The following is a 15,930-nucleotide window of genomic DNA, read 5'->3' as shown; positions in this document are numbered from 1 at the left end:
TCATGTCATATTATGCCACATAGCATCACTGGTACTGAAGTTTGACTGAGCGGTGAACTGCCCTTATCCCTTCATCACGCGTATATTCGCGGCAATCCGTCTTATCAGTGTTGCCTACGTGGAAGTATACTATAGAGATGACAAACTAGAATGGATCTTACGTAACGGCTAAGCAACATGTACGTAACAACTCGAATGTTTTATCCTGTAAAGCTCACATGGGCGTCGCCAGGATTTTTTTTCGGGGGGGGGGGGCAAAGCACTTTCCCCCACCCCAATCCTTGTACTTTCTCTAGCATATTCTCAATTTACCATTTTTTCGAGGGAAGGCGGGGGAAATTTACCCACCCCATTGACACCCCTGCAGACGCCCATAAATTAATAGCAAATATATGACTTCACACCTCTCCTTTTTTTCTCTTCCTCTTTTGTGTGGCTTTTTAAAGGGGGAACAAGCGCCCTCCCCCTTGCCCCGTCCTAGCGACGCCCATGATAGCTCACTGTTGTTCCAAGATGGCGATTCAGTGCAAGTGGGGTTTCATCTGGACTTGATAATTTATTCACTGAAGGTTAGGGGATCTTCTAGCCCTATCATTTTATAATTTAACTCATCAACATATTAATTTGTACTGCTTGTATAAAATGAACTGAACGGATGCGTAGTATTAAAAAAGTGGTAATAAAAATGATCATTCAAAATTAACAAAGATGTTTCCAGATTGCAAAAGTTTGGAGAAGGAATTGAATATGTGGATGAGCAATTGAAATTTACTGTCAGTGTTATTTTAACAGGGTGGCCTAAGCACTTAAAGGTGTCCGTACATCTTTAAGGTCTCTGTAAAAACACTTAAGAATAGTTAAGATAATAAACAAAAATACTCAAACAAATAATTTTTTTTAAATGATTGGGCGACGCGAAGAGCTAGCGAAACAAATACATTTTCAAATGGATTAATATTGTAGCAGAAGAAAAAGAAGAAAGAACAAATTATAATGAGTGACAATGGCAAAGTGATATCAGACTGCAATAAACTGAAGAAAAAAAATAGAAAAAAAATGTATCACGGTAAGTGAGAGGAAAAAGAAAAGGGGAAAAAAGGGGGAAAATAGAACTAAATCATGGCAGAATTTATTGAAACAACCGGAAAATTATTTATCAAATGAGAAAGAAATAAACAATCTAAACTTTAAAAAAAGTTATTTACATATTTAAAATAATCCGCTGTACTGCAATATATTAATAAATAAGTAAAATCAATGAAACCAACGACAAAAACAATGAAATCCAAACTTTAAAAAAAAATATTAAAAGGTGTTCCTTTTTAATTCAAGACAACAAGGGAAGATGAAAACTAAAACAAAATAACAACATGTGTAAAATAATAAAATGTAGACAAAACAATTTACACTTATATTTAAAAAGTAAAGACGATAATGTGAAAGCATGAGTCGGTTAAAAGAGTTTTCAAAAATGTTTTGCATGCCTCCGAGCCGTTGGTTTTTCTTTTAAAGTCCTGGACAAACAGTTGTGTCAATAAATGATTGATTGATCTGTTGTTGGTCCAGCACTATGAACGGCATGCATTATGAAGAGGATCGACGGGTAACCAAAAGCCTTGAAGATCACTGAAGCATATAACAACCACGTTGTCAAAGCACTAGGCTGAGCGTTACTGTGACGACAAAATATTTGTTGTACGTATCACTACCCGCAGTCCGTGTGGGGGACTATTAACCGCCTGGGTCACTCCAAGAAATTTCCTTGGTTCCCCGCAAGAACAGTACACAGCGTATCGACAGGGAACCATCTCCTTACCGGTTAGCAATGCGGATTGATATTATTCTTCGTGCATGAATAAACCCCAAAATATAAAATTAATGCCAAATACAAGACTTTTCGGTCTAAAATTCTTCACTTCAAACAAAAATCGAATTTGGTTTTTGTTGCTGCCATCAAATCCAGGTGAGTTAATGACCAAATGCATTGAAGTTTCGATCGCACTACTTTATTGGTCGCGGACGCCTCAGTAAGTCAAATACTCATGTTCATTTAATACTTGACGACCGTTAGGACTTGTCGTCAGTATCAACTAAACATCCACCAGAGAAGGATCTGTGAAATTTCTATATTACATTACATTCCATAAATTAACAAAATGCGTGAAATCGTGCATCTGCAAGCCGGCCAGTGTGGTAACCAGATCGGTGCTAAGGTGAGTGAGGCAAAAATCTGTCATGTCACAACCAGAACCAGAAGTTGATCAATTATGTCAATTGCATGATTGCATGATCTATACCATCAGACCATGGAGCTATAGCTGCTCTGGACATCATGATTACTGATTTGTATAGAAGAAACTGTTTTAGTATTTTTTTTAATGCAGCCTGTTCTCCCTATGTTGACGATTATTTCATATAATGACATCATGGGCCCGGGCTATAATGACATCCATCAATCCTTGCATAAAAACTTGACATGTTTGGCGAATTTCCCGAGCACTTTGCCGAGCCGTGATTACCGTGCGAAATGCCGTGCACTACTTCGGAACGTAGAACTTCGAAAAAAAATTATTTTGTACCATGTAGGAATAAAACTTCATCCATCATGTCCATGTTCGTACCATCTAAGCAACTACATTAAATTTTGCTAGCGTGTCCTTGAACTGTAGTTTTTTACTGACCGTCATTTTTCGTCAGGATGATGTACGGTCGAATCGATCGATATACGATCATAGGCTAGGCATAGATGACGTGACTCGTGTGCATGAAAAAAATTCATCATTTTCATGTACGTAATTTTACCATGGGTTTATGGGCTTGACATTTCTACGTATTCATGGAGGAATAATGATCTTGCAAAGGACTGTATTAATAGAATGGCCGTCCACGTTTCGGACAACCTTTGTATCCATAATCCGCAGTGGAATGTAACGGTTAGGCCCCTACATGGTTAGGCCTACGCAGCGAGATTTGAACTACCGAACTGACGCTTATTGCGTGGGTCGGCCAGTTCATATTTACTTAGTGACTTAGTGGCCGTTCGTGAATGATAACAGTACCAACCGAACGGATTAAAAAAGACTGTACAAAATTCAAATAGTGCAAATAAATTTAAAGTGACTGTCCCATGGTAGTTTCGAACGAAAATAATCCGTCGGCGTATTATATAAAAAAAAGGTATTGTAGCCTACATGTATACACATTTTGAATTATTCGCGATTCGACAATTCAGGTCCCCAAATTTTGTTAAAGTATAGGGATTTTTTTTTCGTCGAAATAAAAGCTCCAAATTTGCGGAATTTCGAATGGGAGAACAGTCAGAACTATCGAATTTGAAAACCTCGGACCTGCAGTTCATCTATAAAGTGATGATATTAATGAAAGTTTCTAGGCATTTCATCATTGTCTTTGCGGGTCAAGAGTGGAAATAATTGCAACTGTTATAATCAGAAAGTACCAGTAACTCACAATACAATGAATTCATCCGACGTTAGTTTGCTGTTGTAGAAATCAGCTTGAAACACCACGGTGTCGGACGTACTCAAACAAATTGAATTATTTTGTACCCATTAATTATTTTTTCAGTTGGAAGTAACAGCCGAACTGTTGAACATAGTTAGAAATAAACTCTTCATGTACATTTCAATGAAATAAAGCTAATAAGCTTCAGAATTATATACTTTTCAGTTTGTGGCATTTAAACTATTTTTCAATTTTGGCATTGAGGTTTATTCTGTGAATCGCCCTTCTGAAAGAAAAACATAATGTGCAAGAACATAATACATGTCCCAAAATTTAAATTATCAGCTGTTGTAAAGATCTCAGTTGCTAACGAAAAATGATAAGAAAGATTTTCCAGTACATGTTATGTATATTTTTTATAGATAGACATTCCCTTGAGGATCCCTTCTTTCAGTTCTGTATGAGCAAAGCAAATTAAATTTTCTTCGTTTCTCACAAACAGTTTTGGGAGGTGATCTCTGACGAGCATGGCGTCGACCCAACCGGCACATACCACGGCGACTCCGACTTGCAGTTGGAGAGAATCAACGTTTACTACAATGAAGCTACCGGAGGCAAATATGTACCCCGAGCTGTACTGGTCGACTTGGAGCCAGGCACCATGGACTCTGTCCGCTCTGGTCCATTTGGACAGATCTTCAGACCAGACAACTTTGTCTTCGGACAGAGTGGAGCTGGAAACAACTGGGCCAAGGGTCACTACACCGAGGGGGCTGAGCTGGTAGACTCAGTTTTGGACGTTGTACGCAAGGAGGCTGAGGGCTGTGACTGTTTACAGGTAAGTCGCGATCGATGATTGATGGTCTTAAAACAGATGTTTTTAGGGTTGAAAGGATTAAGTGGGAAGAATAAAAACAGACGAAGGGACAGTCAGCTTATTACTTTATTCAACTGTTTGATTGTGTTGCCGAACTAATTAAAATGATTTTTTTCCCCGCAGGGTTTTCAACTCACACATTCCCTCGGTGGAGGCACTGGCTCAGGCATGGGAACACTTCTCATCAGCAAGATCCGTGAGGAGTACCCAGACCGCATGATGTGCACCTTCAGTGTAGTGCCTTCTCCCAAAGTATCTGACACTGTTGTTGAGCCATACAACGCTACCCTCTCTGTCCATCAGCTCGTAGAAAACACTGATGAGTCCTACTGCATCGACAACGAAGCTCTGTATGACATCTGTTTCCGTACCCTGAAGTTGACCACCCCAACATATGGTGATCTCAACCATCTTGTGTCCGCTACCATGAGTGGTGTTACCACTTGCCTGAGGTTCCCTGGTCAACTCAATGCTGATCTTCGCAAGCTGGCAGTCAACATGGTGCCTTTCCCACGTCTCCACTTCTTCATGCCTGGCTTTGCTCCCCTGACCAGCAGAGGCAGCCAGCAGTACCGTGCCCTAACCGTTCCCGAGCTGACCCAGCAGATGTTCGATGCCAAGAACATGATGGCTGCTTGCGACCCTCGTCATGGCCGCTACCTGACTGTTGCTACCCTCTTCCGTGGACGTATGTCCATGAAGGAAGTTGATGAGCAGATGCTGAACGTGCAGAACAAGAACAGCAGCTACTTCGTGGAATGGATCCCTAACAACGTCAAGATCGCTGTCTGCGACATCCCACCACGAGGCCTCAAGATGTCTGCCACCTTCGTCGGCAACAGCACCGCCATCCAGGAGCTGTTCAAGCGCATCTCTGAGCAGTTCACTGCTATGTTCAGGCGCAAGGCTTTCTTGCATTGGTACACCGGTGAGGGTATGGATGAGATGGAGTTCACTGAGGCCGAGAGCAACATGAATGACTTGGTGTCTGAGTACCAGCAGTACCAGGATGCGACAGCCGAGGAGGAGGGCGAGTTTGATGAGGAGGAAGAAGGGGAGGAAGAGAACTAAACTTCAACCAAAGACACTCTAAATTAATAAACAAAATTCACTGGACTGATAACTGCATTTTTACTTTGTACATGCTTTCATCACCCATACTTCAGATCTCTATAAATATTTAAGAGGATGAAGAAAATTAATTTTGCGCCCACATGCTTCGGCGTTGGATACGCAACCAAGAAACTCAATCAAACAAACTGGCTCGTTGGACTTATATCATGAGTGATTTTATAGCTCCAATCTATATATTTCAGATAACGTATATACATGTATTTCAGATAACGTACATATTTATATACGTTATTTCAGATAACGTATATAAATAAAGACATTAACGTTGATCGTTTTTATTGCAACATATTGAAATCTACCGCAACTTATAACTTCAGGTTTTTAACCAAATAAAAGCAAATTAAACTATACATGTAGTGTGCTGTAACTTTAAATTAAAGTCAGTACTGCCTCTTTGCCAAAGAGTATGCTTGATTCCCCAATTTTTGCAAACTTTTTTAAAATGTATTTACACCCTGGAACAAATAAGTACAGAAACCATTATGTTGTTGACGGCAATGCATATGCGATATGCATCGCGATTGTTTTATTTGGAAAAAATACGGGTGATAATGACGGCCATTGCCTTCTAATTATGTTTTATGAAACGTGGGCGATACCCTCGCTTTTAGTACCCGCAATAATCAATAAGTCTCGCCGGCTTGTGTTCATTGCTATCGGGACCATCTGCTTTGCAATTTTCTGCTAGTGGGTATTTGTGGGGTGGTTTTTTTTTATCGACGCATGGTTTGGGAAATAAACTTTGCTATTTGCCAAAAAAAAATCATTCAGAAGCACATAATTATGGCGATATGATTTCGGATTTCTTTCGAATGTGAAATTGTGAATATAGCGCGACCTGAGTAGCTGGACAACTTTCCTCAGCTTTATTACTCATAAAATGGGTCATTCTATAAAGTTGGGGTCCACTTTTTGTCCTTTCCCTGTGACATTTTACTTTATGATTTTATAATTCGGATGCTCTTGTCATTGGAGTCGTCCTTCAAGAGTGATTATGAGTACAGTCGACTCTCGTTAGTACAGACTCTGTTAATACAAAATTCTGGTTATAACAAACATAAGGCCTTGGTCCCGACTGTGCATTTATATGCACAATGAATGGGACTGATGTTCCTCTTAATACGAAATTCTGATATAACAAACATGTTGGCTAGGTCCAAACGAGTTTGTATTAACGAGACTCGACTGTACATGTATAGCAAACTACCAACCACCCTCCAAAACCCAAATCGTTTGAGGTCAATTTTAGTGATGCAATACATCTTGTATTTGAATAGCAAATACAAAGAACCATGCAGTGGCGTAACTATTCAATTTCTTGGGGGGGGGGGCAACTTGGGGTGCACTAATGTGTCATTTGAGGGGGGGTGTGGCGGGGGTGGTGTATATTTTTGTTCAATTCCAGATTTTGAATGGGGGCATCGGGGGGGGGGGGGGGCACATCCGCCCGGTTCCCCTCCCCGCCCCCGTATAGTTACGCCACTACAACCATGTTAACGGGGACTGATGTACCAAATTTCCAGAATAACCCAAATGCACATTTCACCAGCAAATTAATTAAGAGTCATGCGTGCGAAATATTATTCAAAAAATGAGGGCGATGTGCGTGTATAGGGGGGGGGGGTTATGTCACATTATAAATGAAGCAATTATTTAGTTGCCGCACCATCTAAAAATTTAAGATCTTCAAAATATAACTTTTTATATTTTTTTTAGTCCCAGTCCCACGATTTGACCTTGGCGATATGTGGCCTATTTCCGAGTAGTATAATAGGGGTGCAAGTGGCGCCACCAATGTCAAAATAGTTCCCCCCCCCCAAAAAAAAAAAAAAAAAAAAAAAATCTGCGGCCAAAAATGTTGGGCAAAATGTTTTGAAAAAAAAATTGACTTCTAAAAAATAAACAAATGTCAGCCACTGCAGCAGGATAGCCATGATTTCCTTTTATTTTGCCATGTGATGTTTGGAATTAATTTCAAGACGGAGCATGTGTCCTAAATCTAGGGAGTGTTGAGGCGATTTCCTGTGCGGGTGATTGCCGATTTTTGATATGGGAACCTTGTAGGCGGCGTTCGATTTCAACCGACTTCCTCATTTCCCAAAATATGAAATTTCTTTCTCATACATGAAACTTCTTGTCCGCCCCTCCCCCCCCCCCCAAAAAAAGAACCCAACTTTTGTTTTGCTATATTTCTATAAAAAAAATTAACAATCGACGGAGCTGGTTCCCCCCCCCCCCCGGATCCACGCCTGCACACCTTCAACTTGTAATGAAAGCTTATTTTCAAACGCTGATAATAAAGTGCTGCTGCACTTTTACAACGCTACTAAAGCAGTTAAGTTACTGACATGATGTAAAAATTGTACATCAGTAACTGCTTCTAGTAGCGTTGTAACATCCGTCACGGTTAAATGTAGACACATTTTTATCTCCGTACACTTGGGCTCCGTATAATCAAAAAACGGGGGGGGGGGGGGTTACCATCTGTGGATAGGGGCGCTGTTTAAAACCGACGATTATGCACACTAACGAACAATATACATGTATGGTGCTTTTCAGGGCGATACATCCGTGAAATTCTTTTTTTTTTTTAAAGGCACCCGGGACGGCCGATGTCAAAGGGCACAACTTCTTTTTAACAAGGGCACTTGTTCAGAAAAAAGGCACTTCTTTAAAAAAGGGGCACTCTTTACAAAACTTTTTTTTTGGAGGGGGGGGGGTAAACGTTGGTGAAAAAAAGGGCATTTGAATGGAAAAGGGCAGTCGTTACAAAATATTGGGGGGTAAATACCCCCTTACCCCCCCCCCTATAAAACAAACAGGTATGATGAAGCAGCCAAAGTCATCACCGTTCATCCCATAGTCACATACGTCACCATTGACTGATTGGACATCCCTAGCCCTCTTAGTCCAGCGGATATGTGACAAAATATTGATGAATTGTGCACTTTTGCATAAAGCGTGAAACTTGGCACAGATGTTCATATTCATGCCAGAAAATGTTTTAGATGTGGAGCCATTGCAAAGTCACCCTTTTAGGGGCGTGGCATCCATTTAAAAAAAAAGGGGGCGGGACTCATCATGTCCGCAGTGAAAACGGTTGTTCCCACTTGTCACAGAAGCAGGAAACTTCACAAAGACATAATTATAAAGATTATAAGTGCCACGCCGGTAAAAGAGTGTGTTCGAGATGGCTCCACATCTGGATTTTTTTTCCCACGAATATAAACGTCTGGTGGGACGTTTTATTTGTTCATGAAATGTGGGAACAATTTTTCCCAAGGTGGGCATAATAATTACCCCCCTCTTTTTTTAAATGGCTGCCACGCCCCCAAAAGGTGCTTTTGTGGTGGCTCCACATCTGGAAAACACTTATAATCTATATACATGTAATTTTGTCTTTGAGAACCGTTTTCACTGCGGGCATGATGAGTCCCCCTCCCCTTTTTTACATGGCTGCCACGCCCCTAAAAGGGTAAATTTGCGATGGCTCCACATCTAAAACATTTTCTCGCATGTGGCAAGTTATTTCATGCTATCGATGCAAGTGCACAATTTTTTTCCCCATATCCGCTGGACTATCTAGCACTGATAACGACAAGAACAAGTCATCAGCCAATCGCAAGATTGAGCGCGCCTAACGACGCGTATTGTTTACAGAACACTAGTTCTCCCGCGCGCGCGGCAGCGTATCTAGGTTAGCCTTTTCACCGCCAATTTGTATATGGTGCGTTATCTACTTGGTTCTCGTCAATAAAAAAAACAATGGTTGATTAATCGTAAGGCTGTTTCTCGGAACCAGCCAACAACCCGTGTACAACGCGGAAGAATAATGTCAACAATTTTCAATCTCAAGTTTTGGGGGCATTTTTGTTCCTAACTTTTAAAGATTTTGAAATAATTAATGATAACACAAGTCATCTGCATAAATTAGAAAATGTTGAATTTTAACTGTGAAAAAACATAAAACTAAAGTTATTTGGGAGTGTAGTTCCCTCTTTACGTCGCGCGTTACGCGGAAGAACACGCACAAAAGTTTTTAAATTTGACCGCCTTCGAAAAATCGCGTCACATCGAACATTCGACAAATCAGCAAGTGCATGCACCTTCCAACCATTGTGAAATTTTCAACTTAACAAATAAAATCCACCAAACCATACAATGCGTGAAATCGTTCACATCCAAGCAGGCCAGTGCGGCAATCAGATTGGAGCCAAGGTAAGCTATACATTATTGCATAAGCCTTTTTTTTTGGCAGTAGGCTAAGTAAGCCCTAATTTTCCTGAGCTGAGGCTGAAGTTGAACTTTTGACACTGACCACAGTCATGACAGTCATGACATAGGCCTAGACAGTGACAATGTCAATGACATGAATGACTGAGATCTGGAGATTGAGGATGAGAATTGAGTTTGACACTGTGACAGCACAAAACGCGAATACGGAATAGGCCCTAACGTTAATTTTGATTAGGGGGGCTTAAAGCATTTGTCCGAGGGCCAGGCTCATCCTCACTCACTCACTCATGGGCCAAATCAATGTGAATAAAACGTTTTATTCTGATCATTTTGTCCCAACGAACGTTAGGTCGGAGTTAAAGTTTTAGTTCGACTTCATATTTGTGTTTTGATTTTAACGTTCATCATGACGTTAGGGATATGAACACTTTCATGACTGTGCAATCTGTGGTCAGACATTGTCAGAATGGCAAAATAAAATTCAACAGGGTCATGTCACGTCTTGCAATAGGGGGCCTAGCATGCTGCTTAGGATAAGTTCGGGGCCCGATTCCATGCATGTTGCATTCTTTGTTGCATTCCTAATTCCTAATCCTAGCCCTAGGCTAGCTGGAGTTACCCAGCCCTGAGTTTTATAGACAACCCAATGATAAAACTCAGGGCTGGGTAACTCCAGCTAGCCCTAGGCAGTACTAGCCCCACTAGTGTGGCCGTCGGTATGCTGCGCTGAACCCAAGGCCACACACCGTGGTCCGCGCACTACTGAGGACGTTTTCATAAAATTTGCAGGGAATTTCTTACATATGGTTGTATTCTACGATGTCCCATCTATCACTTCTGGGATGCTTAGGTGTAATGATGTTCAATTTTCCGAGATATTCTTGAATCTTTCTGGAGCCCATATGCACTCGTGAAACGTCCGGTGATGGCAGCCATTTTGAATGTGACAAGAGATGACCTCAAGCTGTGACGTCGCGTTTATGCAAATTGCTTGTCGAGCGAGGGCGCGAGTTGCAAATGCGATGGCTGTTTCCTGTACCATGCATTTATCGTCTGGGGGCCACGTGCACTGATCTCTATTCAGGATCTACGGCACAGGAAACAGCCGTCGCATTTGCAACTCGCGCCCTCGCTCGACAAGCAATTTGCATAAACGCGACGTCACAGCTTGAGGTCATCTCTTGTCACATTCAAAATGGCTGCCATCACCGGACGTTTCACGAGTGCATATGGGCTCCAGAAAGATTCAAGAATATCTCGGAAAATTGAACATCATTACACCTAAGCATCCCAGAAGTGATAGATGGGACATCGTAGAATACAACCATATGTAAGAAATTCCCTGCAAATTTTATGAAAACGTCCTCAGTAGTGCGCGGACCACGGTGTGTGGCCTTAGGTTCAGCGCAGCATACCGACGGCCACACTAGTGGGGCTATAGGCCTACCTGCCTTAGTGCCTAATTCATTCAACTAAAATAGCTGACATCTTTCCTCTGCTTGCAATTTTACGAAGGAATGGATTTGTATATAGGCCGTGGGCCCTGTACAGCATGAGCCATGACAGCTAGCCTACAATTTGTTTACCAACCATGCAAAGCCTAGATAACTTTATTCAGGGCTAGACCTACCCCCCCCCCCCCCCCCCCCCCCCCCCCCCCCGGGACCTTTTTTCAAATAAAGAAGAGAGATCAGAAAAAGTTAAGATTTGTTTAAAAACTCATTCTTTGGATCCTAAAACTCAGTAGGGGCCTCAGTCATAGCATGCTTAGCAATAGCTGCCTTTGCCTTAGTCAGTTGAGGTTTTTTTTGGGGGGGGGGGTTGTCATGGTTGTGTTTTAACTGTTTTTGTTTTATTTGTAAATTTTTGTTCAGCCAAATTTAAAAAGAAAACAAACCAACTTAAAAATGCCCCCCCCCCCAGGGCGGATCCAGAACACAATTTTTGGGGGGGCCAAAAAAATGTGGGTCGCCAAAAAATTTCGTCCAAAAAAGTACGGTGTGGGGTTCGGGTCCAAGCCTAGGCTTAAGGGTCCCGGAATTTGTTTTCATTCTAGATGCTCTGTGGTGTGATCTGAGGCAATTTCTGACCACTTTAACTTTTTTTTTTTGGAAAAGATGGTGGTGAATGCAGTGGCTGCCTTTTTTGCGACGTCACTCCCCCCCCCCCCCAATCCGCTGTTGCCCTTCATTATGCCCATGCCCCCCCCCCAAAAAAAGAAGTCATTAAAAGGGACACTAGGTCCTGGAACAGCCCAATTGGGCTACAAAATGCGCTTTTAACGAGATGATGTTAATCGGAAATAACATTTAAAAGTAGGATATAAACATCCACACAACTATCCTTTCAAAACTGGGCGTTTTTGTGTTATTCCTGTATTATGCGTGCGAGAACGAAATTCGGGGTCCACTTTTGCGACCCCATAAATTCGAGCTGTTTGGATGCTAGTTGTGATTTCATTCATAAAAGAATTCGACTTTTGCGGACGTTGAAGAAACCACTATTTTTGCATTGGTGATTGGTCACCGCTGTTCCCGAGACACACAATGTGTATATCGTACACTGAGAACGACACGAAAAACGTATTCGTACTCCGTCGTGTCCGATGTAAACAACCGGGTTTTTTTCGTCTTTTCTCGGGAACGGTAAGACATTAGGTTGGTTTCCTTTCAACCAGATGTTTGAAATAGGATAAGTAAATAATCCAAAACATAAAATTTCCGGGGATTTCAGGACCTAGTGCCCCTTTAATGATAACTCATTTACTTGGTCTATCCTACTGTCCTGAGCTACCAAAGAGCTTCGATTGCTATGAAAATGTTTAACCTCATAAATGTTATGTTGCAATTCCGTAACTGATGAAAAACACATTATGGAGCCCTTTCGTGGAAATAGCCCAAAATAATACAAACAGTAGGCCTATATGTATTTCATTTCATAATTACTTGCAGTTCTGGGAGGTGATCTCTGATGAGCATGGCATCGACCCAACGGGCACATACCATGGCGACTCCGACTTGCAGTTGGAGAGAATCAACGTTTACTACAATGAAGCTACTGGAGGCAAATATGTACCCCGAGCTGTACTGGTCGACCTGGAGCCAGGCACCATGGACTCTGTCCGCTCTGGTCCATTTGGTCAGATCTTCAGACCAGACAACTTTGTCTTCGGACAGAGTGGAGCTGGAAACAACTGGGCCAAGGGTCACTACACCGAGGGGGCTGAGCTGGTAGACTCGGTTCTTGATGTTGTCCGCAAGGAGGCAGAGAGCTGTGATTGCCTACAGGTGGGTAATACAGCATGCCTTAGATTATATTTTATTTGCTTATAGCTGGTATAAAATGAGATGTGATAAATTATAGACTTGATAAATTATAAGGTAGCAGAATTAAAATAGATCTTTTTTTTGCTTGCAGGGATTCCAACTGACACACTCCCTTGGTGGTGGCACTGGCTCAGGAATGGGAACACTTCTCATCAGCAAGATCCGTGAGGAGTACCCAGACCGCATCATGAATACCTTCAGTGTCGTACCTTCTCCCAAGGTATCTGACACTGTGGTCGAGCCCTACAATGCCACTCTCTCTGTCCACCAGCTCGTAGAGAACACAGATGAGACCTACTGCATTGATAACGAAGCTCTGTATGACATCTGTTTCCGCACCTTGAAGTTGACCACCCCAACATATGGCGATCTCAACCATCTTGTGTCTGCTACCATGAGTGGTGTTACCACCTGCCTGAGGTTCCCTGGTCAACTCAATGCTGATCTTCGCAAGCTGGCAGTTAACATGGTACCTTTCCCACGACTCCACTTCTTCATGCCTGGCTTTGCTCCTCTGACCAGCAGAGGCAGCCAGCAGTACCGTGCCCTGACTGTTCCCGAGCTGACCCAGCAGATGTTCGATGCCAAGAATATGATGGCTGCTTGCGACCCGCGTCACGGCCGCTACTTGACCGTTGCAGCTATGTTCCGTGGCCGCATGTCCATGAAGGAAGTTGATGAGCAGATGCTGAACGTGCAGAACAAGAACAGCAGCTACTTCGTGGAATGGATCCCCAACAACGTCAAGACCGCTGTCTGCGACATCCCACCACGAGGCCTCAAGATGTCCGTCACCTTCATCGGGAACAGCACCGCCATCCAGGAGCTGTTTAAGCGCATCTCTGAGCAATTCACCGCTATGTTCAGGCGGAAGGCTTTCTTGCATTGGTACACCGGTGAGGGTATGGATGAGATGGAGTTCACTGAGGCTGAGAGCAACATGAACGACTTGGTGTCTGAATACCAGCAGTACCAGGATGCAACAGCCGAGGAGGAAGGCGAGTTTGATGAAGAAGAGGAAGAAGGTGACCAGGAGCAGTAGACATCCAGATTGACAACAGGAACTCACACTTAAACAAAAAATACTACAAAAGTTTAGGATCAAACAAACAAGTTTAGGACCAAACAGCTCATTACTTAGTGTGGTCAATGTTAATGTAAAAGAAATTGGACTGTTTTTAATTCAACTAAACTTTGTTCTGCAGAAAAGTGAAACAAAATTCAAAAAATAACTTCAACTGAAAAAAGGGGGTCAAAGTGACCCTTAATACAATGGGACACACTTGCACCAAAAGACCACAAAAACTCAATTTCTACCAGTTTTGGTTCATCTTGGGGAAAAACAGCCACTAATATGACTGGTATTTCTGCACATCAAAATTGTCAGTGTGTCCCATTGTATTCACTTATGCCACTCTGTCTTGCCGTTGTCTTGCCTTACAGAAAGTTCCTGAAACGTTTGAAACAATAAAACAAGAAGTGATGAAAATTCAACAGCATGATTCACATGTGATCATTTAGTTTGTATGTTTCCTATAATATGGACCTTGGGCATTAAAGATATAGTCCATCATTTGTGTATTTAGTTCTTTTGAAGCAACAAAAGAGCTCAAAATCTAAAGAAGGGTTCTGAACAGTTAACCTGATGAAGTGTCGGCTCAGCTTCAGCTGTATATTCCGAGAAAAACAGCATTCTAGGATCTTAATTTCAAATCAAAAGTTGCTCAATCATGTTTTGAATTCGGCCCGAATTCAGCGTCCGAGACGCGTTCTCACTGAGCCGATTGCAGCTACGCGATGTCGCGCACTGATCCGACAAATTATAGCAACCGCATGTGCGTCGTGCCAATGCTTGCACGTGCTTCGCCGAATAACAAAACGAACTACTAATTTAAATTTCCTACGGTGCGTCTTAAGAAGCACCGTTGGAAAGGCCTTCTTTCGTTGATTACTTCAAAATGACAGCTTGCCAGAAAGAATAATTTCACAGGGAGTTTAGTCCCCTTACTATCTTTCAACCAAGTATGTTTTTCAACAATAATTACGCCAGTTACTTTTCGGATAGCTGCAAATGATGGACTATAGCTTAAAGGCAGAGTTCGAGGGCAACTTTTGTATCGCTAGGATAGGCATGAGTAAACCTATTGTGTATTTTCGACCATTAGTTGGCAAGCAAAGTAATTGTTGGGAAGGTGGACATTATGAATAGCACTGCATGATATCAACAACTAACATTTTTTTTGGAAAGCCAATCGCTAACAGCAGGATCTTGAGGAAAATTAACAAATGAATGGCCTGCATACAATAAACACATTTTTGTGTCATGAAATTTCCTGACAACTGACAACAATAATTTCAAAGGAAAACCTTGTTCCTTTGAAAGTTTTATTCAGCAACACTATGACCAAATGTAAAACAACATGGATGTGTAACTCAGATTTTTCCAGCACAAATTCAAACAGTGTCAAATAAGTGTTTGCTTCTTGTAAATTAACTTGCATACAGCCGTTTGATGTTTAGTGAAGATATCCAAGGAAAAGCTTCCTATAAGCTGTTGTGTGAGGCATTTTGCTTCAACTTGTCTTGCCCACTTTTAGGGCATTCCACTCCTGCATGTTTAATGGCAGCCATGACTTCACAAAGGCTGTTTATTCCTTGCATCCTTTATAGTTTTCCAGGAGTACATTATGTCGGAAGTTTGCCACTCAGAAAGGGAAAACGGTTCCCAAAATTCGTTCAAAAAGAATGTTGTATTTTTCTCATTTTGTCAACTTGACCCATTAGCCCCTGAACTTCATTGTATTACACTGTATTTTTTCACTGCAGAATCAACAAAACCATAGAGTGCTTGGGCGGTTTCGGGCGATACAGTGAGTAACAGGCAGGGTGGTTTTT

At 41.9% G+C, this 15,930-nt stretch overlaps 2 protein-coding genes and 1 long non-coding RNA gene across 3 annotated transcripts; 2 read left to right on the top strand and 1 right to left on the bottom strand.

Moving 5' to 3' along the window:
- The first annotated feature begins 2,044 nt into the window (after window positions 1-2,044).
- LOC119737892 (tubulin beta chain-like) lies at window positions 2,045-6,048 on the top strand. Its single transcript, XM_038212538.1, has 3 exons — window positions 2,045-2,213; window positions 3,965-4,300; window positions 4,463-6,048. The coding sequence occupies exons 1-3, from the start codon at window positions 2,157-2,159 to the stop codon at window positions 5,408-5,410; spliced, it is 1,341 nt and encodes a 446-aa protein (XP_038068466.1). The 5' UTR covers window positions 2,045-2,156; the 3' UTR covers window positions 5,411-6,048.
- On the bottom strand, window positions 4,868-13,724 carry LOC119737893. Its single transcript, XR_005272413.1, has 2 exons — window positions 13,664-13,724; window positions 4,868-4,999 (listed from the first exon to the last, which is right to left on the bottom strand). It is a non-coding gene; the product is annotated as an uncharacterized LOC119737893 (long non-coding RNA).
- Window positions 9,523-14,529, top strand: LOC119737891 (tubulin beta-4B chain). Its single transcript, XM_038212536.1, has 3 exons — window positions 9,523-9,691; window positions 12,661-12,996; window positions 13,127-14,529. Exons 1-3 carry the CDS (start codon window positions 9,635-9,637, stop codon window positions 14,075-14,077), a joined length of 1,344 nt encoding a protein of 447 aa, XP_038068464.1. The 5' UTR covers window positions 9,523-9,634; the 3' UTR covers window positions 14,078-14,529.
- Window positions 14,530-15,930: the final 1,401 nt, after the last annotated feature.

The sequence above is a fragment of the Patiria miniata genome, unplaced genomic scaffold (genome assembly GCF_015706575.1).
Source record: "Patiria miniata isolate m_02_andy unplaced genomic scaffold, ASM1570657v1 HiC_scaffold_3, whole genome shotgun sequence".
In the NCBI taxonomy this organism is placed as follows: Eukaryota; Metazoa; Echinodermata; class Asteroidea; order Valvatida; family Asterinidae; genus Patiria; species Patiria miniata.
This window is presented reverse-complemented; position numbering and strand designations above follow the sequence as displayed.

Excerpts from the sequence above, each read along its gene's own strand:
- LOC119737891 (XM_038212536.1), top strand. The coding sequence starts at position 9,635 with ATGCGTGAAATCGTTCACATCCAAGCAGGCCAGTGCGGCAATCAGATT. Across the intron at positions 9,692-12,660 it reads GCAATCAGATTGGAGCCAAG|TTCTGGGAGGTGATCTCTGA; the intron begins GTAAGCTATACA and ends AATTACTTGCAG. Across the intron at positions 12,997-13,126 it reads AGAGCTGTGATTGCCTACAG|GGATTCCAACTGACACACTC; the intron begins GTGGGTAATACA and ends TTTTGCTTGCAG.
- LOC119737892 (XM_038212538.1), top strand. The coding sequence starts at position 2,157 with ATGCGTGAAATCGTGCATCTGCAAGCCGGCCAGTGTGGTAACCAGATC. Across the intron at positions 2,214-3,964 it reads GTAACCAGATCGGTGCTAAG|TTTTGGGAGGTGATCTCTGA; the intron begins GTGAGTGAGGCA and ends TCTCACAAACAG. Across the intron at positions 4,301-4,462 it reads AGGGCTGTGACTGTTTACAG|GGTTTTCAACTCACACATTC; the intron begins GTAAGTCGCGAT and ends TTTTCCCCGCAG.